At 30.1% G+C, this 23,906-nt stretch overlaps 1 protein-coding gene across 4 annotated transcripts in view; it reads right to left on the bottom strand.

The window, feature by feature from the left end:
• The window catches only part of LOC130892795 (filamin-A), a 115,639-nt gene that overhangs the window by 31,257 nt on the left and 60,476 nt on the right, over positions 1-23,906 (bottom strand). Inside the window, exons 10-13 of one of the 4 annotated variants that reach the window (XM_057798479.1) lie at positions 18,830-19,396; positions 16,024-17,150; positions 14,147-14,277; positions 12,259-12,394 (exon numbers count right to left, since the gene is read on the bottom strand). In XM_057798479.1, coding sequence (XP_057654462.1) covers positions 12,259-12,394; positions 14,147-14,277; positions 16,024-17,150; positions 18,830-19,396 — 1,961 coding nt within the window. Of the gene's footprint in view, positions 1-7,644; positions 7,823-12,258; positions 12,395-14,146; positions 14,278-16,023; positions 17,151-18,829; positions 19,397-23,906 lie in introns of those variants that run through there. The other 3 variants (XM_057798424.1, XM_057798429.1, XM_057798470.1) reach the window with 3 other exon arrangements.

Consider the following 23,906-nt stretch of genomic DNA (forward strand, 5'->3'; position numbering starts at 1 on the left):
CAAGTTCTCAATGAATTGTCTCTTATTCCGAAACGAAGCCCCTAATATAACTGGACTATAATGTAAAAATAACAAGGCATCAAAAAGAATTTTTAGAAGAAATTTCTAGCTTATACATAAATACAACGTACAAAATATGTGATATAAATATACACATGCAGATCTAACAAATCTTCTAACACCCAGAATTATAGGAAAACTTGATAATCTGTAATTCATGTAAAAAAGTTATTTATTATTAGTAAAAATGTGCCTAGATGAGATATTCGGTAGCTAAGTTTATTTAAGAAAGCGCACCTGTCAGTCGTACATTTCTGTAGCTTGGGATCTTCTCACATCGTGTACGACAGTGTGCGACTCAAGAAATATTATAACAGAACCTATCAACGAACACATTTTGAGGAAAACGTTAGAATGTTTCACAATTTAGCCAAAGCTTACAGCAAGCGCATTCCAAGTAGTTTGGAAATAAAAAAAATCGTTTCAACAAAGTTAATCGCACGAGGTTAGTTCTACCAAAAATTGAAATGAACATTATTCTGCAGGTTTTTTTATTTCTAAGTTAATTGTATGTTATTATCTTTAAAAAAGATTTTTATAGTAAAGTTATGTGGTTACGTTGAATTTTATGTTAATTGATTCGATGCAGAAAAATATGTTCCAAAATCAAACATTTGAATGGAAAATATAAGTATTGATAGTGAATATTTCAAGCCAATAAAAAATTATTAGATTACCTCTTAGTAAACCTAGTACCTAAATGACTAGTCAACTACAGTGACAAAAAACTTTTTACAAATTGCCACTAAGTAATACAGTACTTATTTTGTAATATCAGTAAAGTTTTAGAAGCATGTTGGACAATTGTATAAATATATAAAAAACCCTTTTAACATTGCATCAATAAATATATAAAATTATAATAAGAAAATGATGATGTCTCACTTAAGAACCCCAAAGTGAATTATCAAGAAGTAGGCATCCTTTGAAGAAAACTGGACGAGCGTTCACACGAGGATGGTTTGACGAAACAGTAACTTTTCTGATGTTGGAAACGTTTTCGCTGTGATTACAGGGTTAGTTTCCTCTAAGCATCTATGTCATATGTGAAACTTTCAGATAAATCTTACAGACGGATAAGTTTTAATACTTATAAATTTATATAAAGAAAATTGTTTTTATTGTTGAGTAAATATAGAGAAGTTCGAGTGTTAATCAAATATTATTTTCCTGTGTGGATAGATAATTAATAGAAATGATGAAAAGTAACGCAAAGAGGCCTATACATGATTTAAAAAGTAGCCATATGAGCACGAATGATGCCGAACGTCCGAAACCTTCATTTAGTGCAATTTCTTTATAAGACCGTGTTTTACTAAGCTCCCGTCAAATAAAAGTATGTGAAATTCATAATGAAGTAAATATTTCAACTGAACGAGTATACCATATTTTATATAAAAAACTATGTACAAAAAGCTGTTTGGAATTGTTTAATGATGCCCAGAAGCTTGCTCACTTTGAAAACTCAAACTAATGTTTGAATATGTAAATTAAAAAAGGAAAAACGTTAACTGTTCAATACAATAGCGATTTGATGACATATTTTGATGTCGAATTTAAGAAAAAACGACCGCATTTGTCGAAACAAAGAATTTATTCCGTCATGAAAATACGTCACCTATTCGTCCGCTATTATAGCAGAAAATTTTAGCTGAACCGCATGTCGATTTAGTTCCTCATCTGCCATATTCTTCTAATCATTTTTTTAATAGTAATTTCCTTTGTCCACACTTTCGTAGTGGACAGAGTTCTGATTATTTTTATCAATAAATTCTGATTGTAATATTTTTATATTTGTTTGTACTATTCATTTATAAAACGGAGATAAATATTTGCCTGACTTGAATTACGTTCCAATTAAATCTCTACTGCTTATCTTTTTCCAACATATTGTTGGCACTAAGCAAATGACTTAATTGCTAAATATGTTATCTATGACATTACAAAGATGTGTTGGTTTCAAACAGCACCAGGTTAAATGTAAACTGTTGACAGCAAGGTGATTGATCTGTAGGTGTAAACAACATTTGTTGAGTAGCTATATATAAAAATATAATGTTTTGAAAGCTATTCATCAAAAATTAATTGATGTTTCAGGACTAAACAAAATTGTGGAGATTGAATTGAAATACAAAAGAGTAGCAATCATAAAACATTTGTTTCTCTATTGTGAGTAGAAAATAAATTTTAGCCCAAAAGTGGATAGTATACTTTAGGATAGTCCATACTATTGTTATTTATATATTTCACTTGTTCATATTTGATCTTTCCAATTTCACTTCATTTTCTAACACTGACTAATGCAGCTTTCGAAATTCGAAACGATTTAGTCGGTAACAATTTATTGCATTTTCAGATAGCTCGATCATCTCAGGGGGTGTGCAATCTAACTCAAAACTTAATATTTCAGTACATAAATGAAAATTTAGGAAAAATTATCAATTTGACAACTAAATTTGAAAAATATGTGTTTTTATTACAACTGTATCACTTTCACTCTTAATAGAAGTATATTCTATTGCATATGCTATTAAAAAATATCCATTTACATCACGAAAATTTATTATTTATTCTAGAACCGATTGCTGTATGGCTTTTGATACACAGAGACAGAAAATGTCGAGATTAGAACTGACCAAATCGTTTATTGTTCATATTCGACTCAATAGTTGCGTTCGGTAATGTTGTTCGTAGAACAGAACGAGCAAAGAGCGAACATGGGTTTTTTAGACTGATCGTGATAATTGCCGAATAGTAAACGAACAATGAAAAAAACTAAACCTAAAATAATTGAAGTTAGCAGGCAGAACAGTAATTAATGAAGTATGAAACTACAATAATTGACTTTTCAAATGCTTATTTGCATACCACCAAAGCATAATTGTGCACTGGGTAAATCTGTTTCTTGATGACCAAATGTATGACGAACATTATACATATTTACAACCAAAAAACAATGTTTCCGAATTCATTCGAAAATGATAAACGGTTTCAAGTAAGTATTGCGATAACCTATTCAGTATAATTTATACTCTTCTGATGTACTTCCACTTCTTCATTTTCAAAAAGAAATCTTCTGCAAACACACAAATTAAAGCTACTGCTTTTTTCAGTTTTCGAATTGAACTTTCGTAAATACAAAAACAACACACAACACATCAATATCAACAACTGTCGTATAAAGTTGCTAGTTGATAAGCATCAAACGTTAGAAGTGAAAACAAATCTAAGAGCTCTCTTTCAGGATACGGAGCAAAGAGATATTCCTCAGGGAGTTCAAAAATTTATACAACCGAAAACGAACCGAACGATACCGATTAGTCATAGTCATCAGAAGATGTATATAGCCGAATGCAGTATATGAGTGAGGAAACAAATTCCTTATAAGAATAAGGCTCAAGAAATTGGGAAATTGGTTTATAGGTTATGCAATTCTCCCCGAAATTGCAAAACAAAAATAATAGGGTTAAAGGTCGACATCTGTTTGGTTTTCGGAGAGTTCAAAGTAGTTCAAAATACGTTGCGACTTATAGTATTCGATTTCAGAACTATTTATTTTCAATCACTTAGTTCAATACAAACTATCCATAATAATTTAAATTTTTTTAACAATTTGAGAAAACTGATATTCACAGGGAATACACAGGATTCTCTGATATTTTCATTTTTGAAGTATACCAAACTCTTCATGCTGCTAATAAATGTTGCTTTTTATAGCAAGTAAATACAACAAAAAAGGCAAACAAAAAATTTTTTAAACATACTGCATTCGTATTAAAATATTGTCAGCTATTATGTATAGACTTAATTTAGGTGCCTATTGGGGAGTGCCTGCAATTGAAAGCTGTATTGGAGGGGGTCACATTTCAATATCAAAATGTATCATATAGAGCAAAGTCCAGTTATTATTCGATTTAAAAGAATTGACCCCAGCTCAAATGAACGAAGATTTGGCGGATATATTAGCAGTAGTACAGAACAATAGCACATTTTCGGAGTGAAACGGAAAAATTCTGGGGAAGTATAATGCACACTTAACTAAATTGGAATTTCTGGAACCGTTGGTGATATTCATATTCAATACACTGTTTACGCTACCATCACCTTAACACTCACAATTCCATTGTCTGACCAGCATTTCGATAACCAAGTTATCGTCGTTAGAGACTGAAAGTAAACAGTTAAACTTGGTTATCGAAACGCGCGTCGGAGAATGAAGTGTGAGTGCTGGTGTAGAGGTAGTATAAACAGTATATTCAATTAAGGTACCCTCAAAGAGCAGAATTATAATACATATCAGGAGAAATACTTGGCCGACATTACCTTCAAAATTCATTTGTTTTTTATGTCTTAAATCTGTTTGGCACCAAAGCAGTACGGGAAGTGTTGGTAGATAGAAATTTTGTAAGATTTGACTTACCGGCAATGTCATGCGATATGAACCCTATTAAACCAGTAATTTTTCGTCTAATTAATCTAGCGGGTTGATGCGTGAACTTAGCCTACGACGAATGGAAGAGCACTCCTCAATAAAATATCAAGAACTTGACAATATGCAAATACGAGTTGCTGCGTTAAATGGAGTATGAAACGCCCACTATCAATTTAAATTTAATTTGATTAGTTTTCACGTTGAAGGTAAATAGATGTGCAATGCTCGAAAGCCAGTGTACTTTTGGAGAAACTGACGTAGAGTACAAGTAGAAAATTACAAATGTGGAACAAAATCCATATTATAAAGAGACCGTGAAAGGTTGGAGGATAATTTTATTAATTTATTTATGAAGAAACAAGCGAATTCAATGTATAATAACAAATATCCTTCATGGAACAACAAGAATTTCTCTTTCTCTCTTTTTCATGTCTATTTCCTCGCAATCATTCCAGTAATCCCTTATTAATTTCTGAGCTTACAGTAACCAAGACTTTGATGCTGGATTTCGAATGATGCGCCTTTTAATGCCATTTTTAAATCACTTATCTCTAGTTAACATGTACTAGATTATCATCACAACAGCCATGTTTTGTAACAGACATTTCAAACACGATCTCACCACTGCGGCTGTAGTAGAGAGAATAGGTTCAAACTTGTAAATACTAATATTAACACGTGAGGCTATGAGACATACTAATTGAAATAGATGAAACATAAGTAATAACTGTTATATAAACTATATACTATATACTATTTTTTTATCACACCTCATAAATAGTACAATTTTGCTAAATTTTTTAAGAAAACATGATACCGGGTATATTTCAAGTGGTGTCAATCTCAACAAAGCGTAAGGATATACTTATTTTGGATACATCGGATCATGGCGTGGAAAATATATTTTTGATGTGAAAATGAACAGCAATAAACTATACTTTTTGGCACTGAGTTGAAATTTTCATCTCCAATTTTAATGGTTGAATTTTTGACAAAACTGTTCTAAACTCACACTGAGCGAAAATACGATAAAATATTTCCAACGAAAATTAAATTAAGAAAAAAATAATACTTCAGTTGAGATTAGTTGGTACCTTCAACCATGTTGTCGATGGTAGTTTCCAAAAAAAGATATTTGATAAGAAAAAAGACTTGTTAAATAGTATATTATTTGAGTTTTGAGTAGCCGTGAAGGATATCGAACTTGCATACTATATTCTTACTGCGACTTATTATCAAACAGTAACTAGTATATTATTATCCTTATTAATAGTTATTGAAAAATTATATATATATATATATATATATGTTGTATAGTCGGGTAGAATGTAGAATCGTGTTGATTCTTGTAACCAAGCAGATCTGAGTTGAAACCGGGATGTTAACAACATCAAAACATAAAAATTCGACGAACCATTTGGCGGAAGGCAGAAATCACTGACATAATACATACATATCTTTTCTATCTATGATGAACGGATAAGTAAAAGATGTTCGATCAGAGATATAGTGTAAGAGAACGGAGTTATTTATTATTCAAATTATTCAAACTTGATTATTACTTGAATGTACCTAGTTAGTATTTAGTCTTCATAATTATTGAATCACATAAAGTTACTGTATTAGAAGACTAAGATCTCTCAACATCCAATAACGATAGCGAAGTTCTTGTTCAAATATCCAGCGATTTCCGAAAAACTTGCATCATAGAGGACAACAATTAAACCTCTTAAGGACACCCCTTAAAGTTCCTCAATTGACGATACTCAGCTCTTGGCATGTTCTTAGAGGACTATCAAATGCAAACACCACACAAACAAATGAAACTAGTCAAAACTTAGAGAATTCAGCAAAAATTACGAATAAATTTTCTTCTAAAATATCAATGAAAACAGTAACAGTATTCCCTGGTTTCATTTCAAAATTTGAAATCATTGAATGTTGTGACGCTCAAACAATAACTCGTGATAAACTCATGGTGACACTATTCATTACTTTTCTTTGGATTTTGCTTCCACAATCTCTATAGAGTTGCAATTACTTCACTAGTGATAGAAAAAATTATTGGTATAGTTGAGAGAACGTAGTACTTACACAACATGAAATTGTCTGCCTATTTGGCATGACATGTTGACAATGGTATTTTTGATGTTTAATGATATGAGAATAATTTACTTCTGAAAATAGAAAAATGTATGTAGAACTAATTCTGATCAAACAGGAAAATTTATATTAATTAATAGTATTTGTTATTAATAAATTTAAATTAAAATTCATTGTATAATGTTAGTTTGAAATAGTTCAATTGAAATGTAAGAACTACCAAATTCTTAACAAAATTACTAAGAAAATAACTCAATTTCCAAATGGGCTTAGAAAAATAGAGTTAGGAATGTGTTGGACATTAAATGCGAAGTTAACAACTAGCTAATCTTGAGTTAAAAGAAACACAAATTTAATTTCATTTTAAACTGTAATTTATCAATACAATTTACGTCAAGGATTATTTGGCTGATACTTGAAATATTTTTTGGATACTTGTTTCATTCATTTGTTTTATTAGTAAATTTTATGGACCTTGTTTTAATGAATCAAACTTCCAACATCGCACTAATCTTCAAAAAAGCGATTTGCTTTTTATTTTTTAGTATTCAAAAATGTTTAAATATATAATTTCACTGAAATTTAAATAGTAAAGTGATTATCTGTATTTGTTCAAATTTTGAATAAACTTATTTAGTTCAATAGAAAAGAAATTGATTTCAATTGTTTGGTTTTTAGGTAAATAAGAACGAATCACAACAGCATATCTAATAGTCACAATAGGTTGTCCAAACAATATAAAATCTAAAATTGAAACGAAATGATTTTAAACGACATATCTTTCTTCATTAAAAAACTTCAATATTTAATAATACTATAATGGTAATTTTTAGAGTGTTAACCGATTTGACATTTTTATTAAAAGTATTTATCATTGGCGTAAAATCAGCGAGAAATGAACTTAAAAATAATCGCAGCTCAAATTAATATAAAGGAAGATTTTATATTTTCATTAGCTAGGTACACAAACACATGTAACACATTACACTTTTATAAATTTCTTAACACAATTCCCGCTAATACACGTTTCTTTATCAATGAAAACGTACCTTACAAATTCTATCCAGCAGTATTCACAAGACTGAAACAATTAAATTAACATAGATCTAAAATTTTGAAACTTGGTGGGTGCCAGAACAGAAGAAACTGGCATTCGGTAGTTTCCGATTAACATCGCCAAAATATTTAATTTTAAGAAAAAAATTTAGAAAAATTACAGTCGTGTTCGAAGGGGCTAGGATAAATTTCCTCATAAAGTTCAAGGTATACATACGAGATACAGTTTATATGTCTAAAATCTATTTTTAATACAAAATGTTCATTTGAAAAATAAATTTTACGTCTCAAATTTTAGCTGGATTTTAGATAGAGAAGAGGGGAGATTGAACTGGCCGGGCGACAGATCCTGTGACAAACTTGTCTAGCCAAATATTTTGGATGTTATGTGAAGTAGAAACACGAGATCGCTTTCTCACATGAAAATCGTAGCAGTGATATACCGTTTCCTTTGAAGCACACTCCCACATGTATATATAAACGAACGGTTATTAAAATTTCTTTCACAGTTTTGGAAAAATGCCTCAAATATTTTTTATCGCGAATATAGAAATATTATAATCTCAGAAGAACAATACAAAAAAATAAATTTAGATTTCAGAATAAAATAGATCATTCAAGTCTCAGAACTAAGAACTAAAAAATTCACTGTCGGAATCAAGTATAGTGTGTAAAGGTGAATGAAATGAATTTATTATTGAGGTTACTGTACATATTTATAAAAAATTTGTGCATTTGTGCGATCGTCTTGAAAGTCAGTTTGTCACCTTTTAATTATTGTTGAGTAGGAGCAAAGTTCTATGAAAAAAAAAACTTTCTCTACCCTATTCTCGCCTTACTCCATCACTCCCGTAATGAGAGAATTTGTTATTAATCGACTCTAGTAATATGTTATATCGAAATCCAGAAAAATTTTACAAATTGATTCGTTACCCAGAAGCTATTAGTTATTGTATTGATAAGGACAAATTCATTTCTTCAAGACTTGAGACATTTGCTAATCTGGAACTTTTATTATGTATGTATGTTTCAGTTAGTTTTTATTTTTACACTACTGATATTTTAGAGAATTTTCAATCTTGCGCAGTATGTGATAAAGTGTCTCGTACGGCTTACTTTGATATATGGGACTACCGTCCTATAACAATCGTGACGTACATCCAGCGTAGCCCTTTAGCGCTATAACTCATTTTCACCAGTTTGCTGTCCAAAGCGATTCCTAGAGTTTTAACTCCAGTTTCTATTTTATGACAGAGAGAGAAATAGAGACTACAGACATAAAGATTATATTTACTCCTATTTTTTTACTAAGTAACTGCAACAATGCACATTTAGAAATTGCAACACACATCTGTGAAAAACAGATTTTGTCACTTAATTCTCATGGACATTTTGTGAAAATTTCCAATTATAACTATTGGGCTTGTATACTAGAGCATACAATGTAAAAACGAAGACCAAGATTATATCGGCTTTTTGATAAGAACGAATAATTTTGAAAATGTAATTACTTCTGTGGATCATAATAACTGAAAAAGGTTTCGTTTACTCGTCGCCTTGATGGAATTCTGCAATTATGTCATATTTGAAATAAATTAAGCTCGCAAATATTAATGAGCTAAAATTTGGATACATTTCGTTACAAGTCATTATAATGTTAAAACTGAATTCAGATAAAGTTTAGGATATTGTTAGATACTTAAAAGAGAACATTATAAGCATGTGTGAAATTAAAATAAAGAATTCAATTATGATTACTTGATTTAGAATTAAAATCATTTCATTCAATTCTCAACAGGTTCTATATATCAGTATAATCAACTAGCGGAATAATTTAACATAAAAAACGGACGATCTGTAACCGATTAATTATGGTTATAACTGACTTGAAAACATGAATAACTTACAATACTTTCATATTTTTACTTTAAGAAGTTTTCAAATACAAAATAAACAATTCCAAGTTGAAATAATATACATTAAATAAGAAAGCAAATCAATCTAATGTTTGATGTTCTATATTCTGACATATGGCAAGATCAAATAAAAAGTATATCAATAGAAAGAATGTGGAGCAAATTTTAATTTACAATACTAGAGACGGCAACGGAAATACGTGGGTGCCAGAACTAATGGCAACAAAACGAATCTATTTACAGCTACGAAAACCACTAAATGCAAAGAGAGATATGTAAATACATAGTAAACACTGGGGTAAAAGAAACATTGAGAAAATTAAAAAGAAAGGAAAAATCAAACAATACAAACCGATTGTGAAATACACGTAAACTAGATGTATGATAGAACAATAGGCGGAATAATAAGAGTAAAAAGAATTGCTTGTAGAGAAAGAGAAACAATTTGAGCCCGAAGACGAAAAAAAATACACGTATTTGTATTACGATAGGTAGTAAAGCAAAAACTGCAAATTAAATAAAAATTATACCTCGGGTTACCACTGAAATCTGGAAACTTCAATCCACGTTCTTCTTCTGTCTGAATCAAAAATATTTCTATAATCGATTCCTCATGTACTATTTACATAAGTCACGAATCAGCGTACTTGTGAAGTCACACTGTTTCTCTAATCCCCATTTATTTACATAAAACCATTTTCACTGACCATGTAATAGTTCAACACATACAAGACAGCTATCAAATTCTATCTGCTCGTAATGGTATAGTATCTTTCATCTGACTTCCACCTCACACTAGAATAACTGGAAACGAAACTGTGGATCACCATGTGAAAGAAGCCTCTGACGGCGCACTATAAATCACAATTTAGCTTGAAACTAATCAATTCAATTCAAAAACCTATTTTCTTTCACAACTTCTGACCCCCCCTGGATTTTCTCAAGTAGAAAAAAAGCTACAATAATAAGACAATTTCATATTAGACACAGTAAACTAACATACAATTATCCAATATTTTTGAAGAGTTATCCTGCAACTCCACCTTCACCACATATCAATAATTCCATCTGAGGCCTAAACATAAAGAAGCACTCACCTGCCTTACAAATATCAACAAAGATTTGAGTTCATCAAAGCTATTATAAACCTCTACCTCAAAACATAATTGTGCATAGTGATAGTTTCTAATTGTTCATTATATAACTTATTTCATGATTTTCATATGTAACCCTGATAATAATACGAATGAAACTTGACAGGATAAACGAAAATTTCACAACAAAAGTGTTGAATTTAAGAATAATGATAGAAATGCCCAAAAAATAGGAAGTAGCTATTGAAAAACAAAAATAAATCAAAAACACTATCAGATAGAATCTACATAGAAGAACATTACGAAGAACGAGCTAAAAATTCAAAAACAAATCAGATAAAGAGCGAAGGCAAAGAGGCAGAAAGGTAAACAGATGAAATTAGGTCATCATAAGCTGATAATAAACGGAAAACCATGGAAATGAGAGGAAAGTAAGGAGGAGCTGCAGAAAAAAAAACATCACATTCAAAAAACTAGGAACGAACACTGTTAGGAATCAAGACAAATCGACAGGAAAGGAATGGATATGGATTCTAGATTGAGTAGTAGTAATAAATAGTATAATTAAGAAAAATAATAATAGGAGTAATGGACACAACAGTAATAGATTGGAGGAGGGAAACATTGTAAGCAAAGGTATTTTTACCTCGAGTATTGAAAATAGAGTAATCAATAGCAATTAAAAATAACATTACGATAATATATAAATAAATATAAATATTTATGTCTTGTTGTTTTGATGGTTGTCTTTCTAAAGTAATGATGTTTAAAAATTGTGTGAAAAATGTATTTCACCACAATTCTCGTAATTAATTTCTTGATGATAAATACGTACTTATGCGAAATCTTGGAATACATATATACTTTGGTATTTATTTGCCACGGTCCCATGATAATAACGTTTATATGTATATTAAAGATTTTATAGACCATTTTCTTTGAGTTTTGGTTAACTACGTAAACTGTCACAATACAGTTGAAATATTAGTCTCAAGAAACAGCAGAGGATTCTATTTCGATTTTGTATTTTTAGATACAATTAAATATTAAAGTCACTATCATTTCAAACTGGAACCGACATTTAACACAAAAACTAAGAAAAGCGAGAGCGGTAGTAAGATTATTTTTAGCTTTAAGCAGAACTTTTGAAATAACACAAGCGTACCCAGTGAGAAAGAAAAAAAGGATAAGCTCAATCCACTAACCTTATAATTTTGAGTTTAATTTAATAGGAGAGAAATAATAATATTCTCTTACAGAATGAAATATTCATAGTCTTATATAATTTAAGTGCGTTGAAAAAATATAACAAGGAACGCATGTTATGAAATAAAACATGGCAAAGAATAAAGATTTCAGATTTAATGGTACAATAGTGAAGGTTTTGGGGTAAGGAAAAAATTTAATATACTTTGAAAGTTAGGTTTATCGCATACAGGAATATTCTAGAAGAAGGTTATACAACTGAGAAATAGACAGTACATACAATAAAATAGATTAAAAATTATTATTTGATGAAAGTTTCCACCATATAATCTTCGTGGGTACGCCCGTGTCAAATTAACGAATCACTTTTGTTAATCTTTACACCACTCACCACTATCGTGTAGAACCCTCCGGGTACATTCTGACCTCCAAACTTAATGTTGATGGTATATTCCCCAGCATCCTGTACGGTGTAATAGATAGTGACAGTATTGTCTCTATTATCTACTATATTTATATCCACGTCTCTACCGAAAATAAATTGTTAACATTTTTATATACGTCGTGTCCATTATTTTAAGAGAATATTTATTCAATAGATCAATTTATGAAGGAACAAATCAAATGAATCAAAGCATTCATGTAAATAGGTAAGTGGACATCTTTAGAATATTCTAACAAACAATTAAAAAATAATGACGTACCTATACTCCAAATTCTTATTCACATAAAAAAATAATCACAATTCAACTTCAAGATGTATTGTCATTTTTAGTTTTCGCTTTGGAGAACCGACTTAGCCACAATTTCAACCAATTATTATACAAATAATTGAAGACTCCACCAAAAACCACGGTATAAAACCAGGAAGTCCTGATTCTTAAGATACGAACAACAGCGATTTCGATTTGAGGGTTAGGTTAAGGGTGAGACAAGTTATGACAGAAGAAGATTTTCCAACAAGATATTCAGAGATTCAATAGACAATATCTTACATGCCCGTGAAAAATTATGAGAATTGCTTAGTTAACGAGACACAGTGGTTTCAAGTGAGAAAAAAATATTTTCGTAATATATCGGAAGCTGTTCGAAATTTTCTACCTAGATGTCTTAAAGTTGCAAAATTCTAACGAAAGTTGATCATAAGTATATTCAGTCTTTATTGGTGTCCTATATGTGGATACCCGATCCCCTATCAATTATGATACCTATGAAATTAATTTTTTAAAATTTGAAATTATTCTAGCTTAACTTTGGTTGCGCTGAACTCAATCTTTGTTAAATATTAGCTAATATATTTTCATATTTTATATAAAACGTGAAATTATATATATATATATATATATATATATATATATATATGGAAAGGGGCAAAAAAACACATGTATTCATCGTATGGGAAATAATTAATTAAGATTTTCGGTGATTTTTGATATTATTAATGCTTATATATATATATATATATATATATATATATATATATATATATATATATAATTATTAGAGATGTCGTTCGTATTTGAAGTTCAACTTTAATTAAATTTTTGCATCTCTAATAAAACAGCTACGATTAAAATTTAACAGAAAAATTTCGAATAACTTATGATGTAATAAATTACGAGAATATTATTCAATGCACAAATTAACAACCGTAACTATTTTTCCTGCCTCAATGGTCATAATTTGTTGATGATTATAACCCACAGAGCGAATATACCGAATTGACTAGCTTTTAAAATTATTTATTTTGTGGGACAAATCAAGTATATGGCTAGATAACGAATCTCGATCAGTATTTAAAAGAGATGATCATCTACTGATAACATATACAGGAAAAATTCTATAACACTTGTATATATTTTTTTAACATGGATTCTATCTGAAAAGAAGCTGGAAGGTATAAGGGAAGATATTTGTGATCTATGTGAATCTATATAATTATTATTTTTTAGTATACACAAACGATGGTTATGTACCATTTGTAAAGATATAGAACTACAACACAGCACCGTATGCACTCTCTCAACTATCAATTGAAAACTAAAAGCTCAATTACTTCTCAAAATTAAATTAGTGAAATACGAGATGATTTCAAAATTAAGAAGAACTACACCAAGTCTATTAAAAAGATTATTTTTTATTTGTACTCAACTACAACTATTGCGCTTTCACAAATAATTCAATATCAAAACAAAACTATCTGAATATTAAATCAAAGTAATATGAAATGGTTCCTTATCTTAATATTTAGGACACAACACATAAAGAATGTTATTTACCCTCCGTCTACTGATTTGATTTTACAAGTAACTGCACCAGCACCGGCGTTTTCTGTGTTTACGATAATATGGTAGGGCTGCCCGCTAGCCAGATTTTTTTCTAAACCTTTTGTTATCTTGCATTTTTCAGCCTAAGAAAATAAAAACTACTAGAACTACTTTAGTTGTTGATCATTAGACGCTCCTCGCTAATGTTAATTCGCGCATTTTTACTAAAAATAACTTTTTCAAGAAATTAAGCTTGAGAAGATTTATCCCATCAAATGTAAGCTTTTTTGAGAAGTTTTTTGAACTATAAAACCAATTACTTATTTGAGAACTTCACAACAGACGACGAAAATATCAACTGGTAATAACTATTTGTGAAAATTTAACATTTTTCTATTAAGTTATGTATAAATCTAAATTAAATTTTTCAACTGAGCTATGAGGGAAATTACATTGTTCATCTGAATGAATCCAATTGGAAACATATTTTTTCTAAGTTGTGACTATTTTAAAAAATTATCTGAGAAACTTGTTAATAATAAAATTGTAGATTAAGAACCGAATTCAAACTAGAATGAAGTTTATGAAAATTTTTCAGTACATAAATGATTATTGCGAATTCGTTTATCAACTTTATCAATTTTAGAAGTTCCTCCTATAAAGTAAAACGTCATTAAATTCGTTATTTAAATTTTTTAATTCAACCTGTATATACCGCTAAATATTTTATAAATTTAATTCATGATTATTGATGATAAGATATCGAGAACTTTTCATAAAGAGTAATATTAATATACAACGGTTTGACAGAAGAGTGACTATTTAATGATACCTATCAATACCCTTACCTATTGACTTGTCTGAAATCACTTTCCAGCCAATTTTTTGCAAAACGTAATCGGAATCAGAATAAGATTAACCAAACTCGTTTCTTCTTTTTCTGAATACTCAATACAAGCATTACACCTTGGAAGTCCACAAACCTGTAGCTCTAAACCTTATTTGTTGAATAAACGGTTTTTGGGAGAACGTTCCTCCGTTCCATTCTTTCCATAATATTTTTGTTTCTGAGGTATAATGGTGTTCATCTAATGTGACTTAGCGACGGAAAAATTACTAGCTAACTTCTCATCAACATTAATCAATCGTAATCACAATCAGAAATCTCACCTTATAGATAGCTTTTTCATACGTGAAAGGTCATGCAAAAATATTGCATATCCATTTGGTTAAAATAATTACTAAATTACCTATCTCACGTATAACATTAAGTACAGAAGCCCGGACTTTAACAACCATTAATTTATATTAAATGATGACAGAAACCACATACAAATACAAATCAGTCCATGGAACGGAGGGAGCACTTGCTAAGTAACATTTACATTACATTTACCTGTATATGAGTAGCACTGCAGCAAAAGTGTTGTAAATCTCTGTAAAGTCATTCTTCTGTCAAACCTGAATATTATTAGGCATTAATCATATAGTTAAAACAGAATATGTGCAACCCTTTTTTATTCTAACTAGTCATAGACTACCCGTCTTTTATATATATATATATATATATATATATATATATATATATATATATATATATATATATATATATATATATATATATATATACTTTTAACGTTTCATTTCAACCTGTCTTCAAATTATTTACAAAATATTTTGTGGGTAAGTTTCCCGAACACATTTTTCACATGAATAATAATTCAAATAAATACTCAATAACAGATTTGAAATATATTAAATTATGAAATAATGATTTCTTATGTGTAATGTAACTAGTTGATTCACCTCACGTGCATCGTATGTAGTAAATAGCCGACCATAACATTTGAATATATGATTTACAATCAATGCTAGAAATAAAAACTCACCTGTCCAATGGCGTAGGCTTGTATAGAGATAGGTGTTTTCGGTATTTCTTGATCAGCATATTTAGCTTCAAGTTTGTATCTTCCGCAATCATCAGGAACAAAAGTTGCACTGTAAGTACCATCACCGTTATCTGTAAGTTTCACAGGTCGTGGTGAACCATCAGGACCGATTACTTTAAGTTCTAAACTTCCATAGCCAGCATCATTGGTATCAATTTTCACTGTAGTTGGGACTGAGGCTGGAATACCTTTTTCAAAGATAGCAGGTCCACTGAATTTGACTTTATCAGGCTCTGCAGTTGGTTTCACTTTCACAGGGAATGGACTATTGGGGATATTTTTTCCATTGAACAAGATTTGAGTTTGTAAATTAGCTCCTTCATTTGGAGGAATATATGTTACATTAAATGTTCCATCTCCATTATCGATCACTTCTGGCCTCTTAGAAAGAGGTTTGGAATCGGAAGTTATATTAACAGCAACAGGTGCTGGTCCAGCCTTTGAAGCGTCTATAGTAAACGAAGTCGGTACCCCTGCTCTACAATGTGATTTCTCCAAACCAGGCCCATAAGCTTTGACCAGAAATTCATTTGCCTCAGGTTCTACAGAAACTTTAAACGGAGATCCAGGAATGTGATTTTCAGTGAATTTGATAGATATATCGTATTCTCCAGGTTCTGTAGGGATGTACTCAACAGCGCAAGATCCATCTCTATTATCTTTACAAGTCATTTTAGCTTCTGAAGGACCCTCGATGGCCAAAGAAAGACCACCAGTGCCAGCTTCTTTTGTTTCGACAGTAAACACATTTGATTTGTTGAGTATTCCTTTTTGAAGACCTGGACCATACGCATGACATTTTCTTGCATCACAACCTCTTCTTACATTTACAATAAATGGTGATCCAGGTACAGGAACATTGTCATAAAAAATATCAATGGTATGTTTTCCTTCTTCGAATGGTGTATAACTAACTTTGTAAGTACCATCAATTAATGGAGTTATTAACTTTTCTGTTTGAGTTCCGGATGGACTTGTGATCGTACAAGTTACTTTACCATCGTCAGTGGATTTTGGAATGCTTCTAGTGTCTACTACGAAATCGGTGGGAGAATCAACATATACACCTGAAACACAAGAATTAACATACAATATACAAAAGACTTCGATAGATACAAACAACTATCATGCCATGCCATTCTACTGTTTTAAGGAAAACTTGTAATAAAATGACATTTTTGTTTTATTCCGTTAATTTCTCGGGATACAAATTATGAAGAACGAGAAATGGACCAAATTTTTATGATGATTCTGAGGCTATTCTTTTAAATTATTTTAAATGTTTTATGGAACAAACAAACAAAATATCACTTTGTATATATATATATATATATATATATATATATATATATATATATATATATATATATATATATATGTTGGTAATTAGTTGTATCATGTCATTTGTAATAAGTCGTTCCTCTAGATAACAGGTGTGAACGTTGCATTTACTAACTACAAAAGTATGTTATGACGGAACAAATTCATAAATACATATTGAGTTCATAACCAGTTATTAATATTTGAACAGTAAAGAGGTTAATACAATCCAATCAGATTGTATATTCTTTTTGTAAAATTGCTGTTTCGTTGAGAATGTAAATTAGATCTCAGTGCTTTAGATATGAGGGCTTTTTGGAAAGTAATCTATATTATGTTTACTATTGTTCGGAAACTTATCGAAGTAATCAGTTGACAGGATTTTTTTTAATGATGTTTTTGAATTTTTGAAATTATTATATTGTTATCTATGATCAATTCTTATGAGCACCGGAATCGAAAGTTTCCTAGCTTGAGCAGTTTTTATACTTTTCGACTGGTCAACATAACTTATTGTTATTGAATCTCTGATAGTCGGTAAATCTCTAATAACTGTTCAATAAAAATATAAACACCTAGAAACCGTTATACAACTGAACAAAAAAGGTCTACAAATACAAATGAACATGAAGTAAAGTGGAAAAATCAAGGTACGAATCTAGTGTGGGAAAAATCGAAAATTATTGCAGGTTGAGATTTAAATTTGAAATTTTTACCGAAAAACGATACGATGTATAGAAATTATGATACAAATCTCGCAATCTTCTGTTGGGTGATCTGTCGGATCTGGTAATATTTGTTTCCGAAAAGCCCTACAATCCGTGAAAATAAATAGATAAAAAAAGAGTTGTTAATTATATATTGAATATTTTTGTAACCAGCAACTAATACTAAAAGTAAATTGTCTATTTGTTATTTAATCGAACGAAAAGTGTTGCTGAAATTTTGGCAAAATGACAAATATTAGCATTGCAATTATATTAATTTAATAATAAAGTTTGCCAAAACACTAGACTCTGCTAACAAATAATAAATTATTTTTAAACGTTCAAAACAAATATGCAACACCAAAATTAGTTAGTGTTCCTTATTCATTAATTGTTAAAAGGTGAAAATATACACCAATAATTTGCATTGCTTCAAATTTCCTACACGTTAACATTGATATTTTATTAAAAAAAGAAAAATATACTGAATGAATGTCTTTTAGTTTAGATTATATTGAAATTGAGAGAATAAAATAAATTGACAATTCTTCAATTGTTATCAAATCCTAATTTATACATGTTACAACTAATAGGCATCGGTTCAAACCAATTACAAAATAAGTTTCAAAATATCTATTCAAAATTAGTAGATAAAGTTAAACATCCTGCAAAAGCAAACAAAAAACATTAGTAGAAACACTCGACACATCCAGCTTTACCATGTAACTGAATCCCACTGCCGGAAACCTTAATCTTGGACATATCTACATCGGGTACAATAATAGCCTGAAAAGGGCTACCAGGTATATGTTGATCATTAAAAGTAATATTTATACCATAATCTCCAATTTCCGTAGGCAAGTAAGCTACTGAGCATGTTCCATCACCATTATCTCTGCAGTTAATAGCCGCTTCGCATGGTCCTTCAACAGTAACTCCAAGACCTCCTTGACCAGCACCTCTTGTGTCTATCATAAATTCAGCAGGTCTCTTTACTATTCCTGTATGTAAACCAGGACCTGAGGCTTTTACTTTTAGTGGATCTGAGCCTGTAAGACATGTTAATCGGAATGGTCTGTGAGAAATAGGCTCGCCACCAAAAGATATTCCTAAAAGATACTCTCCCAATTGAGTTGGGGTAAAATTTACTAAGTATCCTTCATGAGTCGGGATCACATGAGCTCTTACTTTGCTTCCAGAAGGGCTAGTTATTGAAATTGAAAATTCTGCTTTTCCAGCGTCCTGAGTTATGACTCGAAACTGTTGTAAGCTGTTTACTGGCGCGGCTATTGTTTGGGTGGGAAAATCATTATTTATTAACAATATAGTATAAATAATTATACAGAACAGACTTAGGATAATAAGAAAGTCATTGGGAGCATATATATACTAATTACGAATTATTTTCCTTAATATTCTATTTACGTGAACGGTTTGTGCAATCCAAATTGGTATTTGGAATTATATATTTGTAAAAATAGTATTTATGCTAGGAAATAACAAAATATTTTACATACGGTGTATAACAGGGTGTGTCATGTGATAGTGGCCAACATTATTATTTTGAAAACAAACCTCTGTATATTATTATTCTTTGGATTCTAGACATAATTCATGTACAATGTCATATACCTAATACCTATCTTCAACTGTATCTCTTGATATTGAGAAAGTTAGCAGAAACCATTCCAGCGTTTCTTATCGCGGATATTATTTGAAAGAATACAAAAAAAAGTTTTGTTTACTTTCGCTTAAAACTCGAATTTCGTTAACTGGAATGATTGGTTATGGAAATAACACGCGGACACAAATAACACACAGAAGTTGCTCGCTTATTTTACGAATAATTTCCAAATTTGCCTACTATAACGCAAGGAACAATTAGCAAAATAGAAATGCAGTTTCACGAGTTTGGTCATGTATGAAAAAGTAGCTGCCTATGTAGTAAGTGATAATACGACATTGAATATTCTGCTTGAGTTTCAAGAAAACCCACATAATTCTGCTCACCTTTAGGGACGCATTAATTTTTCGATTATTAAATGATAATAAAATGCATCCCTATAAAATATATAAATACTATTTATATATTAATTGGAAACAATACATAGATACACTAGTGGGTAGTTGCTGAGATGTATGATTACGGTATAACAAAAGATACAGTTCGTTTGATAAATAAATATGTTGTTATTAAATTTTCAATTTATTCTAAATTTTAGACAAAATTTTAGTCGAGAATATAAGAGAAAGTAAACCACTAATATTTTGGAATGTTTTATTTGGAATTTTGAATTATTTTTCAAGATATACATAATTTTTTTCTATTTGGCCATGGAGGTCAAATGTTCCTGTTGCCCCTCTTCGTTGTATCCTCGCCTGCATAGACAATATAAAAATATTCAGACCGTATAAGACTTTAAAAAATTGGAGACTATAAACTACTTAGAGTTTTAACTGGAAAATAATGTCTCATATTGAAAAATGTTTAAACATATACGCTCCTTATTTTCTTCCCATTATACTTGAGCCATCTTATATAATAGTGGAAACATGAGATCCCTATTACTCTGTACATTTTTTTAATCAAAAATATGTTTCTAGTTAACAATTATATTAAAATGAAGAGAATTTCGAATGATGCAATGAACTATTTTTACTCAAGTGAATTCCACATTTGAATATTAAGTTTAATGAACTAAAAAAATTTGAGTCTAAAATAGAGAATAATAATTCTGGTAGCACCCCAAACTAACATTTTATACAGGGTGATTAATAAATATTAGGACGTCAATCTGACCAAAGTCAGATTGTTTGTATGAAAATATGGCAATATGACAATATATTTCTAAAATATAGCGTATTAGTGTGACACAGAAAGTTAGTGCAGATGTAAAGATTTTTGTAAGAAATATACAATTGATATGTTATCCAAATCATATAAATGAGAGATTTAAAATAAGTGAAGAATACCAAAATAATTTCATATTCGCTTATTAAGCCAATATTTATTTTGATTCCTTTTACATTTATAATCATAAACCTTCCAAAGAGTAATTCAAAAGTTAATCTAATAAACACAAGTTTGTTCAGCTTGTAGTCTAATCGAGAAGTGAGTTTTCTTTGATAATTAGTTAGAAAGGTTGGAAAATTATTGTCAATGGCTTATTCGACGTGGGATAAAATTCTAAGAAGGACGTATTTTTTCTGTAAAAGAACTTCAAAAAAGTACAGAATCAAAAGTTGGTTTACTTGAAAACGGTAAATGCTAGGATCAATCATCAAAAAAATTCAAGCTAATTTGAAAATTTCGAAAAATTATTGTGTTAAATACACACTATAAATAAATTTTACTTAATTCTCACTAATTTTTTTTGCATCTTATAAACGTATCCACAAAAATTGGCTGTTTTCTATAGTTCACTCTGTTTATAATCCAAATAACTTTCCCCTAACTTATGTCTCAACAGTTATGGATCACAGATTATATTCTGTAAATATTAATCCATTAGTATTTTATTACAAAAAGTTCACTTATTAAATTTGGTCCAAGTATCCTTGTCCGCTATCTCAAATAATATTTTTATGTTCTACAAAATAAAGCGACAAAAATCACATCAAATGAAATTGCTTTCAGTTTAAATTATCACTGTACTTTTAAACATGCCTGCGTTAACCATAGGGTCTACCTAGGCCGCAGCCTAGACCTAGAGCGCAAGCTTGCGGAGAGCTGAAGCCACGAGTAAACACAAATTTTGTACAAATTCAGATCTGACCTCAAATAATAAAATGCAGTTAAAAACTTTCTTACTGTATTTAAAAATGATTTAGCATATCAATTCATTATGAACTTGTCCATCTCAAATCAACCAATTAATACTCCAGTAACAGACGCATCAGAGAAGGGGTGAGTTAAAAACCAGAATGTTCTTTCAAAGCAAGATAACGCTCTACTCTAACTTATTAGCACACTCAATTCTTTATGCATTTTTAATCACTTCATATCTTTAATGGTTTAGTTTTTTATCACTCTATTGTCTATATAAACTCAAATGCATTGTTCGAGATTGTTATTTTGTTACAAATAAGATCAAACTGTAGAGACCACATATGAATCTAAACGCTGCTCAAAGCTCTTCTTAGCGTTTAAAATAATGTTAAAAAACATTCACCTGCTTAATTCAATCGTTTACCTAGTCTAAAGCAATCAGTAAATACCGTATTGTTCATTAAGTAGTTTTTTTTTCAACTTATTTTATTTAGTCGATAATCATGTTCACAACATATTTTAATTGTTTGATTTTCTAAAAATCTAAAATGTGAATCGCTGATAATGCGTGATGGATATAAATTAAATCCAAAAGTAGAATTATGGTCTAGAGCATTAAAAGCTACTAATCCGAACCTACATTTGACTTACATTACATTACATACATACTCGTATTTGCAGAAGGTCTTTATTACTCGTATATTCTCTTCAAACTTCCAATATCAATCTTAAATGACATATTTCCATTAGGTATATATTATTTTTACTCGTAATAAATGCATAGAGGATACAAAGTTCTGATATAACTGATTATAAAATAAAAATTAAATTTGTTAAAGATAAAATTAATAGTCGTTTATGTTATTATTGACATAATTTGCTGAAACACTCTTGGATTTTCTCGAGACATTAGAAGCTAGAAAAATATTATGAAATAATATTATATACAATGAGAATTGTACAAATATACATATATCCGGGTCAAAAATAGAAAAGGATATGAGATTGAGAGAGGAATGACTAAAAAATATGGAATGTATAAAACAGAGTGGCAATAAAAATTCATTCCAGTTTATTTTTACTATAACACAAACACAATCTTTCATTAACATTAAACTCATTTTTATATAGTGCCAAGAAATGCATTTATCAATAATTGGATTCATATAGACACAAAAACGTTGAGTAAGTGAACAGAAATTATTTTCGACTTTTGGTGTGTAAAATAACATTATTCATAAACAATATTTGAAAATGAAAAGCTTACTCGTGTTTTCCTGAAGAGATGAACGTTATAATGTAATAAAATGAAAGCCTAAAGTCGTCCCTGATCTGATAAAGACTCATATTTGTTTCCTAATGTATCATTGTTCCATAGACAACTGTCAAATTTGGAGCCTATGAGTTTTCTGTATTGGTTTTTAACAAGAAAAAATTCTATCGAGGAAAATGCTTCGCTTGGAGAGTATTTTATTGACCCTTCCTCAATAAAATCAACCATCATTTATATGTTTCGTAAAGATCTAACGTGGCCCTTTAAGTAATGATGAATACAGATGAACTGACGATGTTCAACGTTTAGAACGTCTAAAACTTTTTAACGATAAAATTGTTTCCAAATGGGTGCCCCATAAATGTAACAACAACAAACTGCTGCTTTAGAGCGCTGATTGCAGATGTTGAGATAAAATAAAAAGAATTTTTTGAGTCCATTTCTCACCATAATTGAAAAGGATCATTACACATCTGAATCAAAAACTGCAGTTTTCGAGTAGACTAAACCCAGTCAAGGCCTTCTGCAGAGAGCAAGCATTAATAATTAATAATGACTATTTTACACTAATGAACCGAATTAAACAGAAATGGCTCCATATACAGTTAAAAATATATTACAAACACACAAAGGACTGTGCCAAATAACAATGGTCAAATTGACTTCGAATTGGTTCTGCATCCACTATATTACCATATTATCCAGAACTAGCCCCAAACAACTACTCTCTCTTCGTAAAGTGTACTGTGAGAAA

The sequence above is a fragment of the Diorhabda carinulata genome, chromosome 1 (genome assembly GCF_026250575.1).
Source record: "Diorhabda carinulata isolate Delta chromosome 1, icDioCari1.1, whole genome shotgun sequence".
Lineage (NCBI taxonomy): Eukaryota > Metazoa > Arthropoda > Insecta > Coleoptera > Chrysomelidae > Diorhabda > Diorhabda carinulata.